Source organism: Centroberyx affinis, unplaced genomic scaffold (assembly GCF_046629955.1).
Source record: "Centroberyx affinis isolate AG114_WGS23_722 - 3 ecotype Tasmania unplaced genomic scaffold, CSIRO-AGI_Caff_v1 ptg008736l_1, whole genome shotgun sequence".
NCBI classification, from domain to species: Eukaryota; Metazoa; Chordata; class Actinopteri; order Beryciformes; family Berycidae; genus Centroberyx; species Centroberyx affinis.
The window spans coordinates 2,493-18,392 of record NW_027284298.1 but is presented as its reverse complement, the minus strand read 5'-3'; the positions used below and the strand labels follow the sequence as shown (position 1 = coordinate 18,392).

At 43.3% G+C, this 15,900-nt stretch overlaps 1 protein-coding gene across 1 annotated transcript; it reads right to left on the bottom strand.

Annotated features, from left to right (window-relative positions):
• Nucleotides 1–8,934: 8,934 nt before the first annotated feature.
• Nucleotides 8,935–13,541, bottom strand: LOC139640233 (metallophosphoesterase MPPED2-like). The gene is made up of 4 exons (XM_071514412.1): nucleotides 13,444–13,541; nucleotides 12,262–12,377; nucleotides 10,302–10,415; nucleotides 8,935–9,176 (listed from the first exon to the last, which is right to left on the bottom strand). The coding sequence occupies exons 1-4, from the start codon at nucleotides 13,539–13,541 to the stop codon at nucleotides 9,058–9,060; spliced, it is 447 nt and encodes a 148-aa protein (XP_071370513.1). The 3' UTR covers nucleotides 8,935–9,057.
• Between the last annotated feature and the right edge of the window lie 2,359 nt (nucleotides 13,542–15,900).

The window sequence follows — 15,900 nt, the reverse complement described above, 5'->3', positions numbered from 1 at the left end:
CTCATGAGAACCATCCAGTATAAGTCTAGTGGTTCTTCAGTAGGTGATGGTTCTTCATGGTTCTTCTGTTCTCCACGCAGCCTTTTAAAGAACCAGTTCAGAACCATTATTTGCCATCTCATTATTATTTCCTACTTTTGTGTAACTGGGACTCCACGTCTGTTTTCAGGTTCCCAATAAATAAATATTGATATTTTTGCATCAATGGCGGCTCCCTTCCCTATTTTGATTAATTTTGGGTTCATTCATTCTTGGTCTGCCTTAAGCATCAGTGTTTAGTTTCTAAGTAAATCTGCATCAGGACTATTTCTGTCCAGCCTGGAAGAATAGCAGGTGAAAACATCTAATTATCTGCCATAGCGATGTCATCACTGATGAACACTTTAGTTGCGCCCGCTTTTTTTTTTATAATTTGTTAATGAGATTGTACCATCAGAAAAAAAAAATGCTACTGCCGACTTGTCTGGTTGTCAAGGAGTTTGATTGTCAGTTGAGCAATGTTCTTGATTAGTGGATAATAGGACAATGGTGCCAAATAACTGTAATTACAGTCATTTTCTAAATTGCACACAACTAATCAATGCGGCGCTTACATCACGGCGGCAAGAAAAGGGAGAGAGGAGAGCAGAAATCAGGGCGGAGGTAAATTATATACCATTAGATACCGATGTAGTTTTTGTCTCGGTGGTGAAATAAGGAAAACAGTTGAGGTCCTAATCATCCTGCTGGTCATCATGCTTTGTTACCAGGCGGAGCTCAGTCCACTCCCAGTTCACTCAGTTCACTTCAAAATCCGAATCTAAAGAGAAATGGCCGTATCAATGCGCTCTGAGGAGATAATTACGTTGAAAAATAATTTGCAAGTCATTAGCAAATAACCTAAGATTCTGAATTGATTAAACTGAGGCTGAATTGAACCAAAGCCTGACTCTTACCTGAGCGTTTGCTTCACAGTCTTCACACACAAAGAACTTGCTGACTGTTATCATGAATCGCACACTGCTGTTTAAAGGACATATTCATAGTATATTTTCATTCCTGTCATGTATTTTTTTCCAGATAATACTAAATTCCAGTATGTCCATTTTGATTTCGAGAAAGCCTTTGACACTTTTGCATCTCCGTTTCCAAAACATCTTTGTGGAAACCTCGTAATGTGAAGTGAAATAATAAAATATGAAGTCGAAAATATATGTAAGTAGGACCACATGGGAGAGATGAGCACATGGAAAGCATAAGCCGGCACAGCTCTGATTTACAACAGAATTATTTCACAGCAACTCGACTCGTGCCAAATGAGCTCCAGATTACAATAATACCACTGGCGGAGCAATTAAGTCCATATAAACACTGCATGCAGAGTGCTGGCACCAGGGTAAGCCACACACACACACACACACACACACACACACACACACACACTGGTGGATGTGGGGTCTCACACTGTCAGCCTTCACCGTGTCTTGCCCCATATCCATCAGCGGCAGGCGAAGGCTAACCTGACAAACACCCAATATCACCAGCAGCTGCCTGGGCAAGGATAATTAATACAGCAAGCAATTTGGCAGAGCTATAAAAGTCCTGACACTGACGCTGAGACATGAGGGTGTGAGGTGAGAGAGAGAGAGAGAGAGAGTGACAGAGAGAGAGAGAGAGAGAGAGAGAGAGAGAGAGAGAGACGGTGTTATCTCAGAGGGAAGTGGTGATAATCCGAGTAACATGAAACCAACTGACTCGTCTCTCTCCCGCCCTAAAACACTTTAAACAGCGCGACAATGGAGTTTGATAGCAGAAAATGTAATAAGACCATATTCTGTTGGATGATCATGTGAGAAATCAGGAGTGTAGCTGCAGCAGGAATCGGCCGAGTTGTGACGTCATCGCTCTTTCCAACATGGCCGAACAGAGCGCAGAGTCGCACGAGAACGGAAGAAATTTCATACAGTAAAGCCGAAAATGAACCACAAGTACAAATTTAAAAGACATGGATATTCCTAGATACCGTATTTCCTCTAATAGTGGCCGGTAGTCAATTAAAAGCCGGGTCTCCGGTAATGGCCGGGGCCGTGGTCGACACAAATAAATAAAGGCCGGCCCCAAATACAGGCCGGCCAGTAATGCATTGCAGTAACAAAAAAGCGGCTACCTAAGAAACCCCAACAGAAGCAGATCACAAAACAAGGAGGCTTCGTACTAAAATATGAGCAAATATACTTATCAAACAATAAAGAAAAACAAGAAATAAAGGCCTGTCTCTAATATAAGCCTCCTTCCAATAAAGGCCCGGTACCCTCTGCAGTTGAGGTAAATAAAGGCCCGGGCCAATATTAGAGGAAATACGGTAACTATGGTGCTGCGGCATTCAATTTCCTTTACATTCATAATCCCCTGAAATAGCCGAAGATTGCTTGCTAGCTAGTCTATCGCTAGCTCGAATGCTAACGTTAGCCTAGAAGGCTGCTATCAGTGTGTGTAAACAGTTGAGGAAACGTTTCAGGAAATTTTTCGACCGTAAAGCACGTGAACGCAAAACTAGTCAGAAGGCCGAATTGTGACGAATGAACGCAACAAGTTCAGACTCCTCCTCTGTTGGTTGTCAAAAGGCATTCTGGGAAATGTAGTAAATCACTAACTGCAGTAGAAGTAGACGAGGCAGGTAGAGGGAAAGTGGGTTCCCCCCCAAAAAAGTAAATGACAACACTTCATCACAAAATCACTCCTGGAATGAATTGAACACCACACATTAATAAACATATCTGAGGGTGGATTCTTTTAACTTCTTTAAAAGCTTTTTATTAACTTCAAATTCATGAACTCTACGAACTTCCTCAATTAGTAAATCTACACATTTAAAAGTAGTCTACTCTCACATTTGATGGACTTAATCCAACCAGTTTCCACATTTGTTGATCCATTTGTTCCCCTTTTCTTATTTCAACCTTCATTTAATTGCTTTAAACCTCTAATGTGTGACCGTATTGTTAGAAAATGCGCTTTGAACTGAAATAAATTTGATCACCTCTGTTTCATGAGAGTGATGAATATCTATTCTGGGTTGATCCAGATGGCACTTCCTCTGTTATTCCTCTGTTATATTCTGTTTTTGGGGGGATCTTTAGTTCGGTTGGTTTGTCCAGGTGAGATCAATAACCTTTGAACTCTGGTGGCACCAAATAACGGCAAGAGCAAGAGAACTTCGGTTTGTTAATCCAACCAACTACAGGAAACCACCCCAAAACGCAAGGGATTATGGGTAATAAGGAGACGGATGCGGTCCAGAAAGTCTGGACTGATGCTCATATTCAGCTATTTCTTCTTCTTAAAGTCACACAGAAATTAAAAAACAACTTGTCATACCATACACCTACTTGATAATGTATGCAAAAAAAGCCAAAAAAAATTTTGATTGTATTTTTTAGTGGCGACATCATCGTGCACCAGGAGGCGACATAAAAATTCAGCCAATAAAACATCACATATTTATGGACAGTCCCCGCCCCTCCCATCAAATAAAACTGCCTTTCTTGCCCTAACTGAAGTCCCAGTGGTTTACACTTCAGAGTGATCCCTCGCCCCGTCCCAGCATCCTGTTTCAACAAGAAATACATAACATTAAGGAAGCAAGTCGCTCTCAAAATGCAGAGTGAACACCAGAGAAGAAGAGCGCAGACAAGTTCATCACGGCCACGTTCAAACCTCGCACCGAGTTGCTACGGTGCAAAACGTTTACTCCCAACGGTGCTGAGGTGTGTTTGATCCTGTGGTTTGATCCTGTTCAGGGTGATTCTGCATTTTCATTGGCTACGGACAAACGGCTGTCACACGGATGCAGAGCTGGCTCGGAGAAAACTTTGAGGAGGAATCGCCAACAAACATTTTGCAACAGGACTTCAACACATGCTTCGCTAAAGTTACAGGAACTGGAATTGGATCTCCCTGTAAGATGACAGGTTACCAACTGTGTCCAATAAAAGAGCCTGGGTTTCCATTATCCGGTAATTACTGTTTTTTTACCGGGAAAGTCCGACATTTAAATCTCTCCGGTCATAATGTCCGGTGAAAATAATTCCCTCTAAGCACAATTATTGGAACATTGTGCTCCTTGTTTTACTGAGACTGAGTTACAGCAACAGGTTGAGTTCTACTCCCAGTCTGTCTCCCGACGAGGAGCTTTGAGTAGCTTTAAGTCTCTATCAGTAAAGTAATAAAAAATATTGCACCATGTGAGTTGATTTAAGTGACATGAGACACAACTGGGGAGGATTTACTAAATTGTTTTGAATATAGCGTAATGTATTAACCAATCATGGGCGATGTGTGTGTGTGTGCGTTGGGTGAAGGTAAAATGCCTTTGACATTTTGCTGAGCTGTGCTTTTTACATATTTGGCCTACTGTGTTATTTTTCTTGGTTGTCGGTTGCGTATTTAGCAATTGGCAATGTGTGATGATGGTTAACGGGACATGCACGTTGCGCATTTGGCATTGCGTAATGGTGAGAGGGACATGTAGTAAAGTAGTAAGTAAAGTGCAAATTTTCATAGTAGATGATCCTATTTTTCTATTTTGCATGGTATTGTGTATATTGTGTGTGTGTTTGAGAGAGATTATGCATGTGAGTCTATTGATGGGACTTATTTTATTTGGAATATAATGTATAAGCAAAAGTAGCCTACTTTCAATAAAAAAATATTATAAACATCTACATGCCTTGATGATGTCATTCTTTATATAGCCTGCCTATCAATTGTTTTTAAGCTCAATAAACACAGATAATATTTGACCGGAATTTCTCCCATTTGTCCGGGACATTGAAATCTTCCAGGACACGTGGACCGGCACCAACCAACGGAAACCCTGAAATGAGCTGCTTGTGAGTCATGTGACTTGTGTTTACAAGCTCTGGTTGGCTTGTAATTGGTCAGTGTGTGAACCTAAACCAACAAAATCCCAAAAATGCAACAAAGTCGACTCCCCCCCGCTGTGGTTCAGATCAAAGAGAACAAACTGGAGGCGCGACGGCAGCCTGAATCCGTCAGGTAGCGGGGCGAAGACGTCACCGCGCGCTTTCATCTCCCATCGCAGGACGCGCCGCGCTGCTGTTGTCATCCGTATGGTTACCGAGTCTGAATGTGTAATGATGAATATTTGGCTTCTCTGGCAGAAGACGCACACCCCATCCCCATCAAAAAAACCCCCACAAAAACTTCAAAAGGCCCCCGGCGGTGGTGGGCGCCTGTTTGAAAGCTCTTGCCTCCACAGACAAAAAAAAAAAGAAACAAAATAAAAGCATGTGGGCATACATTAAAAGACTGAGCTGAGCAGAAACAACAGACACAACATGCGTCTTTACACAGCAGGAATAAAAGCCCCCATACGCATTCACTCCCACACTGAGGCAGAGAGTACACAGCAGAGTCTCCTCCTGCTCATCTGTGGCCTATGTTAATATGATTAGACTGGATTATGGTAATGTGCAGGGGGATCTGGTGGGTGTGGGGCGATGCTTTGCTGCTCTCGTTTCGGGGAAGAGTTAATTGGTTGGGCTGCTTTGATGTTCTGGTGATGGGAGAAGGGGGTTTGTGGGAAGGGCTGGCGGAGCCGCTGTGTGAATCGAGCCCATTTTATTTTTGGCCTATGAGGGGTCTGTGTTTTGGCGAGCGCTAAAAAGGAATGAAACCTGATGAAACCAACGAGAAATGATGTAGATCTTGAGTCGAAACATTGTGTATATATTCGGATTAAAAGTATGGGAGCGTGACTGTGACTGTCAAATAAAGCAGAAATGCCAAAAAAAAGAAGAAGAAAACAGCTTGCCGAGTGCCTGGCTGGAGACAGTTCTTACAATATTTTTTCTTGAATCTGTTCAAGGTGCTTTGAGAAGCAGTTCTACTTGGTCTGGTTCTGGGTCAAAGAGTCAAAGGGTCTGGCCAAGCCCCAATCGGTGATGTCACAGTGATGTCACAGCAGGTGTTTTGCCTTTGACAGCTGATGTAAAACACCTGCTGTGACATCACTGACTGGGGCGTGGCCAGAAGTTCCACCTTGAAAGTTTCACCCCATAGAGAGCAGTGCAGCAACGGTTTTCTGTTGATTTACTCTTTAATGACGCTGCCTTCCCTCTTTTGAGTGACATATCTGGCAACCAATGATATGTAATGCTCAAAGGTTCCGTGCCTTCTGATTGGAGAACATTGCTCAGCTCCGCCTCAGGTTTCTAGACCTCTAGACAGATCGGCTTCCAGCTGCAGCTGGATGGAGCTTTAGATTTTTCCTGTCCCATAGCACAACATGACCATAATACAGTGTATGTGCAGGGGGTTGATAGGGTTATTGATTAATACCAGTGACTCAGTGATTACTGGCCAGTGACTTTTGACTGAGATTTCTGCCTTTCAAAACTCAGTCAGGCTCACACTCTGTTTTGGAACAAAAACTTGTTCTCAAGCCAAAAAAGCAAAAGCCAAAGCAGCATTATTCTTCCAGTATTCAACATGATTATTAGCTTTTCACTAGACATTTCTGTTGGAACTCTGCTCTAATTAGCTAGCTTGCTGCTCTCTACTGTGAAAATGTGATGTAAACTGAGCGGAGACCTGTTCATGTTGCTGAACCCACTGGCTGACCCAGGTCAAAGGTCACTTCATGCCCCTTTAACTCTGCTGTAAAAAACTGTAAACAATCAGCTGGCACCAGAGTGGGTCAGACTGGCACTGCAAAGTCACACCTATCTCCAGGTAATTTCACATCACTTAAGGTGGATTAGAGTAGTGGTTCTCAACCTGGGGGTCGGGACCCCCTCCGGAGGGTTGCGAGATAATCTTGGGGGGTCGCAGGATGATTTATGGGATATGAGAAAACATATTTCTACTGTACAAATTTATTGTGTATTTTTTCTGATTTTTCTCAAATTTTTGCTTTTTTCCTTGTGAAATACTGAATCGTTTTCAGCCTCTCTGCCTCCTCTGATAATAAACAAATGAAATGACCTGAAAAGGGAAAATCATTCTTTAGTTGAATTGGGTTGACGGGGTCGTGAGTAGACAACGCTTCGTTTTAAGGGGTTTCACAAGTGAAGAACCGCTGGATTAGAGAACTGAGACTGCATGCAGAAGTCAAGTCTTACCATTGATGAATCATATTAAAATCTCTACATGCCTGTCACTGCTGTGTGACGCACACAGGCCATGTCAGGTACATGAAGTATTGAAAAAAGATCACGCACACCGCTCTTGCTCAGCATCACAATTTAATGTTCACTAACGTTTCGGCCCCTCAAGAGTATTTTGTGATTTTGTAATTGTGATGCTGAGCAAGAGCAGTGGGCAGGATCTTCTTTTCTCAAGCCTGAAGTGATATTTTCCAACGCACCTGCATCGGAGATAGTTGGATGTGCAAATATCTCTATGAAAAAAAAGGTACATCAAATATGACATTCAAAACAAGACAGAGCTTCATAAGTAAAAATCTTGCAATTTTATTTGCATATAAAGGCAGCTAAATATATCACAATGAACTGAAAGAAAGAGAGAACTAACATTTCCATGAAGAGGGATACAATCAGAGAGAGAAAGAGAGAGAGAGAGAGAGGGAAAGAGAGAGAGGAACAGAGCACGAAAGAGCATTTACAGCGGCAAAGTTGAGACAACTATTGGCAACATTTTTTTGTGCTAGCAAGATTGCATTTACACACAGTGCAAAATTAGAAAAAAACAAAAGCAATAAAACACAAATACTATCAGATTTACACTTTAAAGGACAACTTAAGCATGTTTAGGCAGGCGTGTTGCTGCAGACAGAACAACCACCGCCTGTTGGATTGTGACTCTGACAAAACGTCCTCTCTCGTCTCGTCCGGGTGAAGCTCGGCCCGACCGGGGGAGTCCATACAAAAACATGAAGGAAAACCTCTGAGCGTCCGATGGGAGCGGCGGAGGAGAAGAAGAAGAAACCTGTCCGTCATACAGGTGCATACACAAAAAAATGCACCAGAATGTTTTTTTGTTTTTTTTCCGTCAAACACAACTTTTAGTACAGATGTTTTACAACATGAATATATAATATATATATATTTTTACATACATTTTCCAAATTCTTATTTTTTTTTTTTTATCAGAAATCCGTCAGGAGGAGATGTTACAGTTGGTTTTTGGGGGTTTATAATTGGATAGCTTCCGGTCCCTGCGTCTGTGAGGTGTTGCTCTGCTGGGATGATGGGTAATAAATAAGGGCTTTTCTCTGAGCTAGCAGAGAGTGGGGCTCTAGCTGAGAACATTAAAGCTAGTTTAAGGCAGCGTCCCTGTCAGCCAATAAGAAAAGAGGAACTGACGAGAAAGAAAACAAAACAAAAAAAATCCTAAACACAAAATATCAGATGATACAAAATAAAACATTGTCTAGCCAACGCAAACCAAAAATAAAGAAATTGTACAAATTCACAAAGCATCATTTATCTTACAGATCTGACCAATATTTATCAAGAGCAAGATTGTTTAACCACAAAATCCCTTTTTTAAAAGGAGAATACCGGCGTCGCTTAGAGTTACAGTCCGTTTACTTCCGTCTACGTTTTTCATTATATTGTTAAAATCCAAACTTTGCGGCGTCAAAGCTAGCTTGAACTGAACCGCTGTCCCGGCTGACAAAGACGTCCCAGAGCGAGAGTGGATTCTCTTGCTCTGTGGAAGTTTGTTTTTCATACCGGACAGGAATGAACAAAAGGAGAAAAACGAGCGCTGATATCTGCAACTATGCTGACTGTGTGCAGAAACGAGAGGAAGCTGGACCGCTGGCATTAACTTAAAAAAAACCCTGGTATTCTCCTTTATCCCTCCCAGACAAACTCCACCCCTCCAACCCCCCTCCACCACCCCCACCCCAACATCCCCAAACCTTCTCCATCTCGACAACAGCTCGGAGAAGACCAAAACGTTGCAAAGAAACACTTAGAATTTTTTTTTTTCTCAACATATTTATAGAAAAAAAAACATTGTAGTTTATTCTGGCCACGCCCCCTTTCACCTCACCCCCTAACCCCGCCCGCCCCCCCCCTCCAGGTCTCAGGAGCTGGAGGGGTTGGGCAGGTCGAACACGATGGGGGGGTTGGTGGGCTGGAAGCTGACGGTGCAGGTGGAGGCGTTGATGAACGTCGTGTAGCCGTCCGTCATGATTCCATAACCTGAGGAGGGGGATACGGGCATCAGTAACAGGCAACACACACACACACACACACACACACACACACACACACACACTCACTCACTCACTCAAGCCCCATTTCACACGTGTAGATTCAACTTGAAATCTTCCGGAAAGTTGAACCGGTAAATCTTCTATTGCAACACTAGTGAACAAAAGCTGTAAGACTCCTGAGTCAAGCACGCAAAAGAAAGAGAGAAAGAAAGAAAGAAGGAAAGAAAGAAGAAAGAAAGAAAGAAAAAGAAAGAAAGAAAGAAAGAAAGAAAGAAAGAAAGAAAACACAAGGAATGAAGACAAAGGAGAAAAGAAGGGAAGGAGGGGAAGGTGGTAAGAGAAATAAGGTAAGGAAGGAGGAGAAGGGGAGGAAGAAATGAAGGAATGAAGGAAGAAAAAAGAAAAAGAGAAAGAAAGAAAACAAGGACCGAAGACGGGAGAAAAGAAGGGAAGGAGGGAAAGAAGGTAAGAAAGAAATAAGACGAGGAAAGAAGGAAGGAAGGAAGAAGGGGAGGAAGAAAGAAAGAAAGAAAACAAGGAATGAAGAAAGAAAGAAAAAGAAAGAAAGAAAGAAAGAAAGAAAACAAGGAATGAAGACAAAGAAGAGAAAAGAAGGGAAGGAGGGGAAGGTGGTGAGAGAAATAAGGTAAGGAAGTAAGGAAGGAAGGAAGAGGAGGAAGGAATGAAGGCATGAAGGAAGAAAGAAAAAAGAAAAAGAGAAAGAAAGAAAAAGAAAGAAAACAAGGACCGAAGACAGGAGAAAAGGGAATGAGGGGAAGGAGGTAAGAAAGAAATAAGATAAGGAAAGAAGGACGGAAGGAAGGAAAGAAGGAAGGGGAGGAAAGAAAAGAAGAAATGAAGGAAGAAGGAAAGAAAAAGAAAGAAAGAAAGAAAGAAAGAAAACAAGGACTGACCGGGAGAAAAGAAGGGAATGAGGGGAAGAAGGTAATGATTTTTTTTCCCTTTTCTTTGGTATTTTATTTTATTTCTTCTAAATAACATCACATCTCTAGGCTATCGATAACATTCGACATCGCGGAAAATATCGCGATATGTCGTGAATATCGCGATATTTCCCGTGACATTATGGGATCATTATGAGCCTCAGCACCTTCATGTATTCCCCCGAAGGCGTGCAGCTTGGGCCGGACTCTCTTCTGCACCGTGTTGAGCAGCTCCACACAGCCGACCCGCTGCAGCTCCTTAGGAACCCAGTCTCTGAAACCTGCACACACACACACACACACACACACACACACAGAGAGAGAGGTGTTATTTCTCTCTGGGGCTGCACAATTCGTCATAGATAATTGTACGGCACGATATTATGTTTCCACAATTAATCGTGTGATTCAGTGATATTGAAGTGTTTGTTATATATTTCCTAGAGCTTCCACCAAGGTTATTATAGTTTTGGATTTTTCATTAGTTTTTATTTTTATTTCGTTTTGACTTTTTGTTTTCAATTCCAGTTTAGTTTTAATTAGTTTTTAAAGTGGGTTTGCTAGTTTAGTTTAGTTTGAAAATGCTTAGTTTTAGTTTAGTTTTTATTAGTTTCAGTGTTAGTTTTAGTCTTTTTTTGTGATATGGGGTATTTGTCAGGAGCGAGATTCAAAAATTCAAAATACTAGACTTATGTATGAAATAAACTGACAAAGATGAAAACTAAAGATATTTTCTCTATAATTTTAGTTTATTTTAGTTTTGTAAACACACAATACAGTTTCAGTTAGTTATCGTTTTTTTGCAAAGCCTCGTTTTTATTTTTATTTCAGTTAACGGAAATGTTTTTTCACACCTAGTTTTCGTTAACGATAATAACCGTGGCTTCCACCACGCCTGACCAATCACAGCCTTTGAATGCTCGGCGTGCGTCATGTGACCCGAAACTATAAAGTTGAGCTGGAGACGCAGGAGAGAAACTTTACAGAGAGCAAAGTGGAAAAGAACGGATCGGCCTGACGTTGGAGAAGAGAATCCTGAAAACGTTTTAGTTCCTAAAAGTGGATCATCGTCTCGTCTGGAGACACTTTGCTTTGAAGGGTTAGAAGGGCCAGATGAACAAAATCAAGTTCAGATTCTGGACAAAGTTTAGTGTTAACTTTAGTTTTATTCTTAGTGTTGTAGCCGAATCCCAAAGTAAGTAATAAAGTAGTAATTACCTCTGCCAAGGAGGTTATGTTTTTGGTGCCGTTTTTTTGTTTGATTGTTTGTTTGTTTGTTTGTTTGTCTGTTAGCAGGATTACGGAAAAACTACTGGCCCGATTTTCATGAAACTTGGTGGAAGGGTGTAGCATGGGCCAAGGAAGAACCCAGGATCCGACTCACGAACAAGCAATAATAGCACGAACCTTGGCGGAGGTCTGCGCTCTCTTCTAGTTATTTATTATTTGAATTTTGTAAATAAAGACACAATGAGAGTAACACAGTAAGAGTGAAGATAATATATATGAGTGAAAATAGAAGCTCTGATGCAAAAGTGCAATAAAAAGAATTGTTTCCTGAGCGTAAACAAATAATCACGCTTAATAATCGTGATCACAATATTTAGCAAAACAATCAGGATTATGACTTTTTCCATAATCATGCGGTCCTACCCCCCCCTCCCCTCTCTCTCCTCTCCCATAGCCTCTCTCCAATCGTTCGCAGCGTCTGTCACACTGCTGCAAAATCGAGTTTCCATGCAATCAAGCGTCCGCAGCAGCAGAGCGGGGGGAAGGAAATCGCTCAATAAAGCCAGACGGAGCACAGAACAACCACAAGCAAAACTAAAATCAGTCTGCAGCAGGAAACAAAACAACTTCAACCCGGCAATATGTATTTTCTGTTTCATAAAGTCGCACGCAAACACAAACCCTGAATCATGAATCATGTTTGGGGGATGCAGACTCCAGCTATTGTTGGATTTAGATTAATAGAGTGTGTGTACATTCGATTTAAAAGCAGACACACACACACACACACTGGGTGCGGCGACGCCTCTTAATGTATTCACACAGATTCTGAATAATGAGGCACAACCCCATTAGATATGGTGATGAGGGAGCCGCGATTGGCTGACGGGGACTCACCGAGGGGCGGGCCGTGGGTCATGAGGATGTCGATGCCCTCGGGGACCTGGTTCCATTTATCCAGCAGAGACTGGCCCCGGGGCAGGTTGAACCCCCAGCCGTTAAACCAGGGAGTCCTGCAGGGAGGAGGAGAGAGAGGGAGGGAGAGAGAGAGGGGGAGAGAGAGAGAGAGATCTGTCACTGACTGTCTGGATAATCACATTAGCTTTGCTCAGGTGAGATCGTAAACCCACACTGAACCAAAATATCACCTAGGAGCAGGGCTGCACGATTATGGCAAAAAAAAAAAATATATATATTAATCACAAATATTTGTCTGGGTTTCAGGAAACAAAATTATCTTACTGCACTTTTGCACCTTAACACATATTTTCACTCTTTCTCTCTTACTCTTATTGTGTCCTTATTTACTAAATTCAAATCATAACTAATTGCTACCACAAGGCAAACTTTGCACAGAATCTGGACTTGTTTGTCGTCATCAAACAAGTAGAACAACGTTTTCAGGATTTTGCTCTCTAACATCCCATTAATGGTACTATCATTCCTGAGCTGTATGAAATGTTTTACTGACTATTTAGATATAGTGTGGGTACTTGTTGTCATTGTTGTTATTGGTAGTTTTATTGTTGTTGTTTCATTGTTGTAGTTTGCTTTTTTTTGTTGTTGTTATTTTCTGTTTCTTTTTGCCTTGGATTTTAAATACATTATTGTTTTGCATTATGATGTAATGTTTACTTGTGTGGACCCCAGAAAGAGTAGTTGCTACCTTGGTGGTGGCTAATGGGGATCCAAATAAATAAATAAATAAACATTGTGTTCTTCTTCACTTTGTTTTTCCACAGATTCTCTGTCAGGTTTCCAGGCTGCTTCTCCATCTGAACTTCAGTTGTGGTCACATGATGCACGTTGAGCATTCAAAGGTTGTGATTGGTCAGGAGTGATGGAAGCTTGACAAACCACAACAGCACTTTCAGGGGAATTGAAAATGTAACTTCAATATCGCTGAATTAGCCTTCATGTTCCCATTTGTGGAAACATAAAATTGCAATATACAAGTATTTACGGTTATCTGTGCAGCCCTGCCTAGTGAAGAAGGAAATGAATTTCCAAACAGCGGGTTGCCCCGTCCCGTGTCATCTGGTGTCTATCTGCCCCCCCACAAACACCCCACACCCCTACACCCCCCCCAGCTCGCTGGGAACAGGGTGATTGACAGGAGCCGGTCCACCTCCGGCAGACTGGATGGGAGTCTGCAGCTCCAGGGTGACAAGCAGCATCTCAGCAGACACAAAGAAACCCCCGCTCCGGATGGATGGATGGAGGGATGGATGGAGGGATGGATAGATAGATGGATGGAGGGATGGATGGATGCAAGGGGGTGAAAACAGATGAAGAAATAAAAGGGAACGTGCAGAGGTTAGAGATGGGAGCGGGGGCGGGGAAGCCGAGGGGGAAAAAAGAAATCGAGTCGAGGGCCAGGTTGATAAATTGATCCTTCATTTATCACAATAGCGGTAACGGCAGAGGAAGGCTGACAACTGAGGAAAGGAAGATAGATTATCATCACATAATACCTCAGTATATAAGCTGACCTACTACAAGACAAAGCAGAAAAAAGAAAAGAAAAGATGATACAGAATTTTAATTGGAGGTTTGCAGCGCGGCGCAGAAAGCAGCCTTGAGAGTCGTTGTTGAAAAGATGATTTTGGCCGGCGGTTCCCAGGTTAGCTCAGGACAGACGGCCGAGTCACTTAGCTGACGGGATCTGACCGGGGGGAAATCAGGGCTCCACAAACATCAATAGGCTTTGTTACAGTGAGGGATGGATGCCCCGGCGCTAATCAATACTGTTCCACAGCAGGGCCGAGCGGAGCTAACCAGAGCCAGAGACGCTCATATGTGTAAAACATGAGGGCCGAATCCCTCCTGCTTCACCTCAAACCACAAAACAAACTCCCACACTGTCTGCTGAGCATGAGACACAGAAACAATCAGGTTAATCTAACTCGGAGGTATAGAGAGTTAGGAACGGAGAGCGAGGCTTGGTGGAGGAACAGTATCGAGTGTTTGTGCGTTCTGACCCGCGGCTCGCTCTTTCATTTGCTCGCTCACTCGTTCCCTCGTTCTCTCGCTCGGTGGAGAGCTGAGAAATGAGGTTAAAAATGAAATGTGAGGAGCAGGCAGGGGAGTGAAGGCCACAGACTGAACTGATTAATTAGAACTAATCACACAAATCGGAGCTAATGGAAGTGTAATGGATTAGCGGGAAGACTCGCCACTTCTCCGGTGGAAGCGGAGCTGCCGCGGAGCGCGGAGTCCCAGAAAGCAGCGAATCACAGCGAGCGGCCGGCCGGCCGGCTGCACACGGGAACACCGGCAGGATATTTGTCTGGCTCCGCTTTTGACTAATAGCGACACGGCCAAACTTTGAAAAATGGGCGAACGCATTCGTTTTCCCATTCAGAAAATAAATCGTGGTTTCTTGTAGCAAAATAAATAAATAGCCGGAACGTCGATTCGCTCCGTGTTTCACATGTTTTCTCCCACACAAACACATTCATCTGAGAGATGAAACATAACCCCTGACATGAGCCGCGGATCCGGAGCCAACCTGAAGGTCCGGGCTGAATGAGCCGGGTGCCGCCGCTACAATGGCCCCATTGTCGGCTGTCTGCCTATGAAATATACCTTCCATGCAAGTGCATTTGTTAACCTCCGCAAAGATTAATGACATCCCGGTCACATAAAGGAGAGATTGTTTCCTGTGCGCCTGTGACACACAGGTTTTATTATACTGTACTGCTGGGTGTGTGTGTGTGTGTGTGTGTGTGTGTAGCTGGGTCGAGTGCACGCCTACCAGCATCTGAGTAGGATGCAAGTGTTGAACAGAATGTATGTTAGAAAACATGCCAGTGTGCTCTCCGAGTACGTATGTAGAGAAACATGCGTGTGTGTGTGTGTGTGTGTGTGTGCGTTGTGATCAGACTACATTCGGAGCCCGGTCTCGCCTTGACACTCGCCATCTGGAGAGCGTCGCCGTGGTAACAAAGGGGAAGCGTCTGGAGGCGGGCGCAGTGGGAAGTAAAACACCGTCACAGAAATAGAAGCAAAGAGAAAAGAGAAAAGAGAAAAGAAGAACAGAGAAGAGCAGAGAGGGGCGGAGGAGAGGTTGGTGTTCTGCAGACACAAACACTGAGCCGGGGGAGCTGAATCTCTCATGCAGTTCATCACGCGACGTTAAGAAAAGCGGGCGTTTGAACTCGGGAGGAGTGGCCGCATCACCTGACCTGGGAACTAAAAAAAAAAAAAAAAAAAATCCTCCGTAACACAGAGGCATCAGCAACTCCCAACACACACACACACACACACACACACACACACACCACAAAAAACTCCAACAAGCCGCCGCATCACAAAGACGAAAGCCGGTAACCATGGTAACAGGGACCTAACGATCCCCCCGGGAATCAGGCGGTGGGAGCGGGTTAAATGTGTGGCGGAGGCGAGGCAGACAGAAGCCATTTAGCCCCGCGCGAACAAACGTCAATATTCAATTAGGCCGCTGGACATCATTAGGCCGGCGCGGAGTCTCGCCGGGCGTGACACCGCTCTTAACCCGGCTCCCCTCCGCCCCGC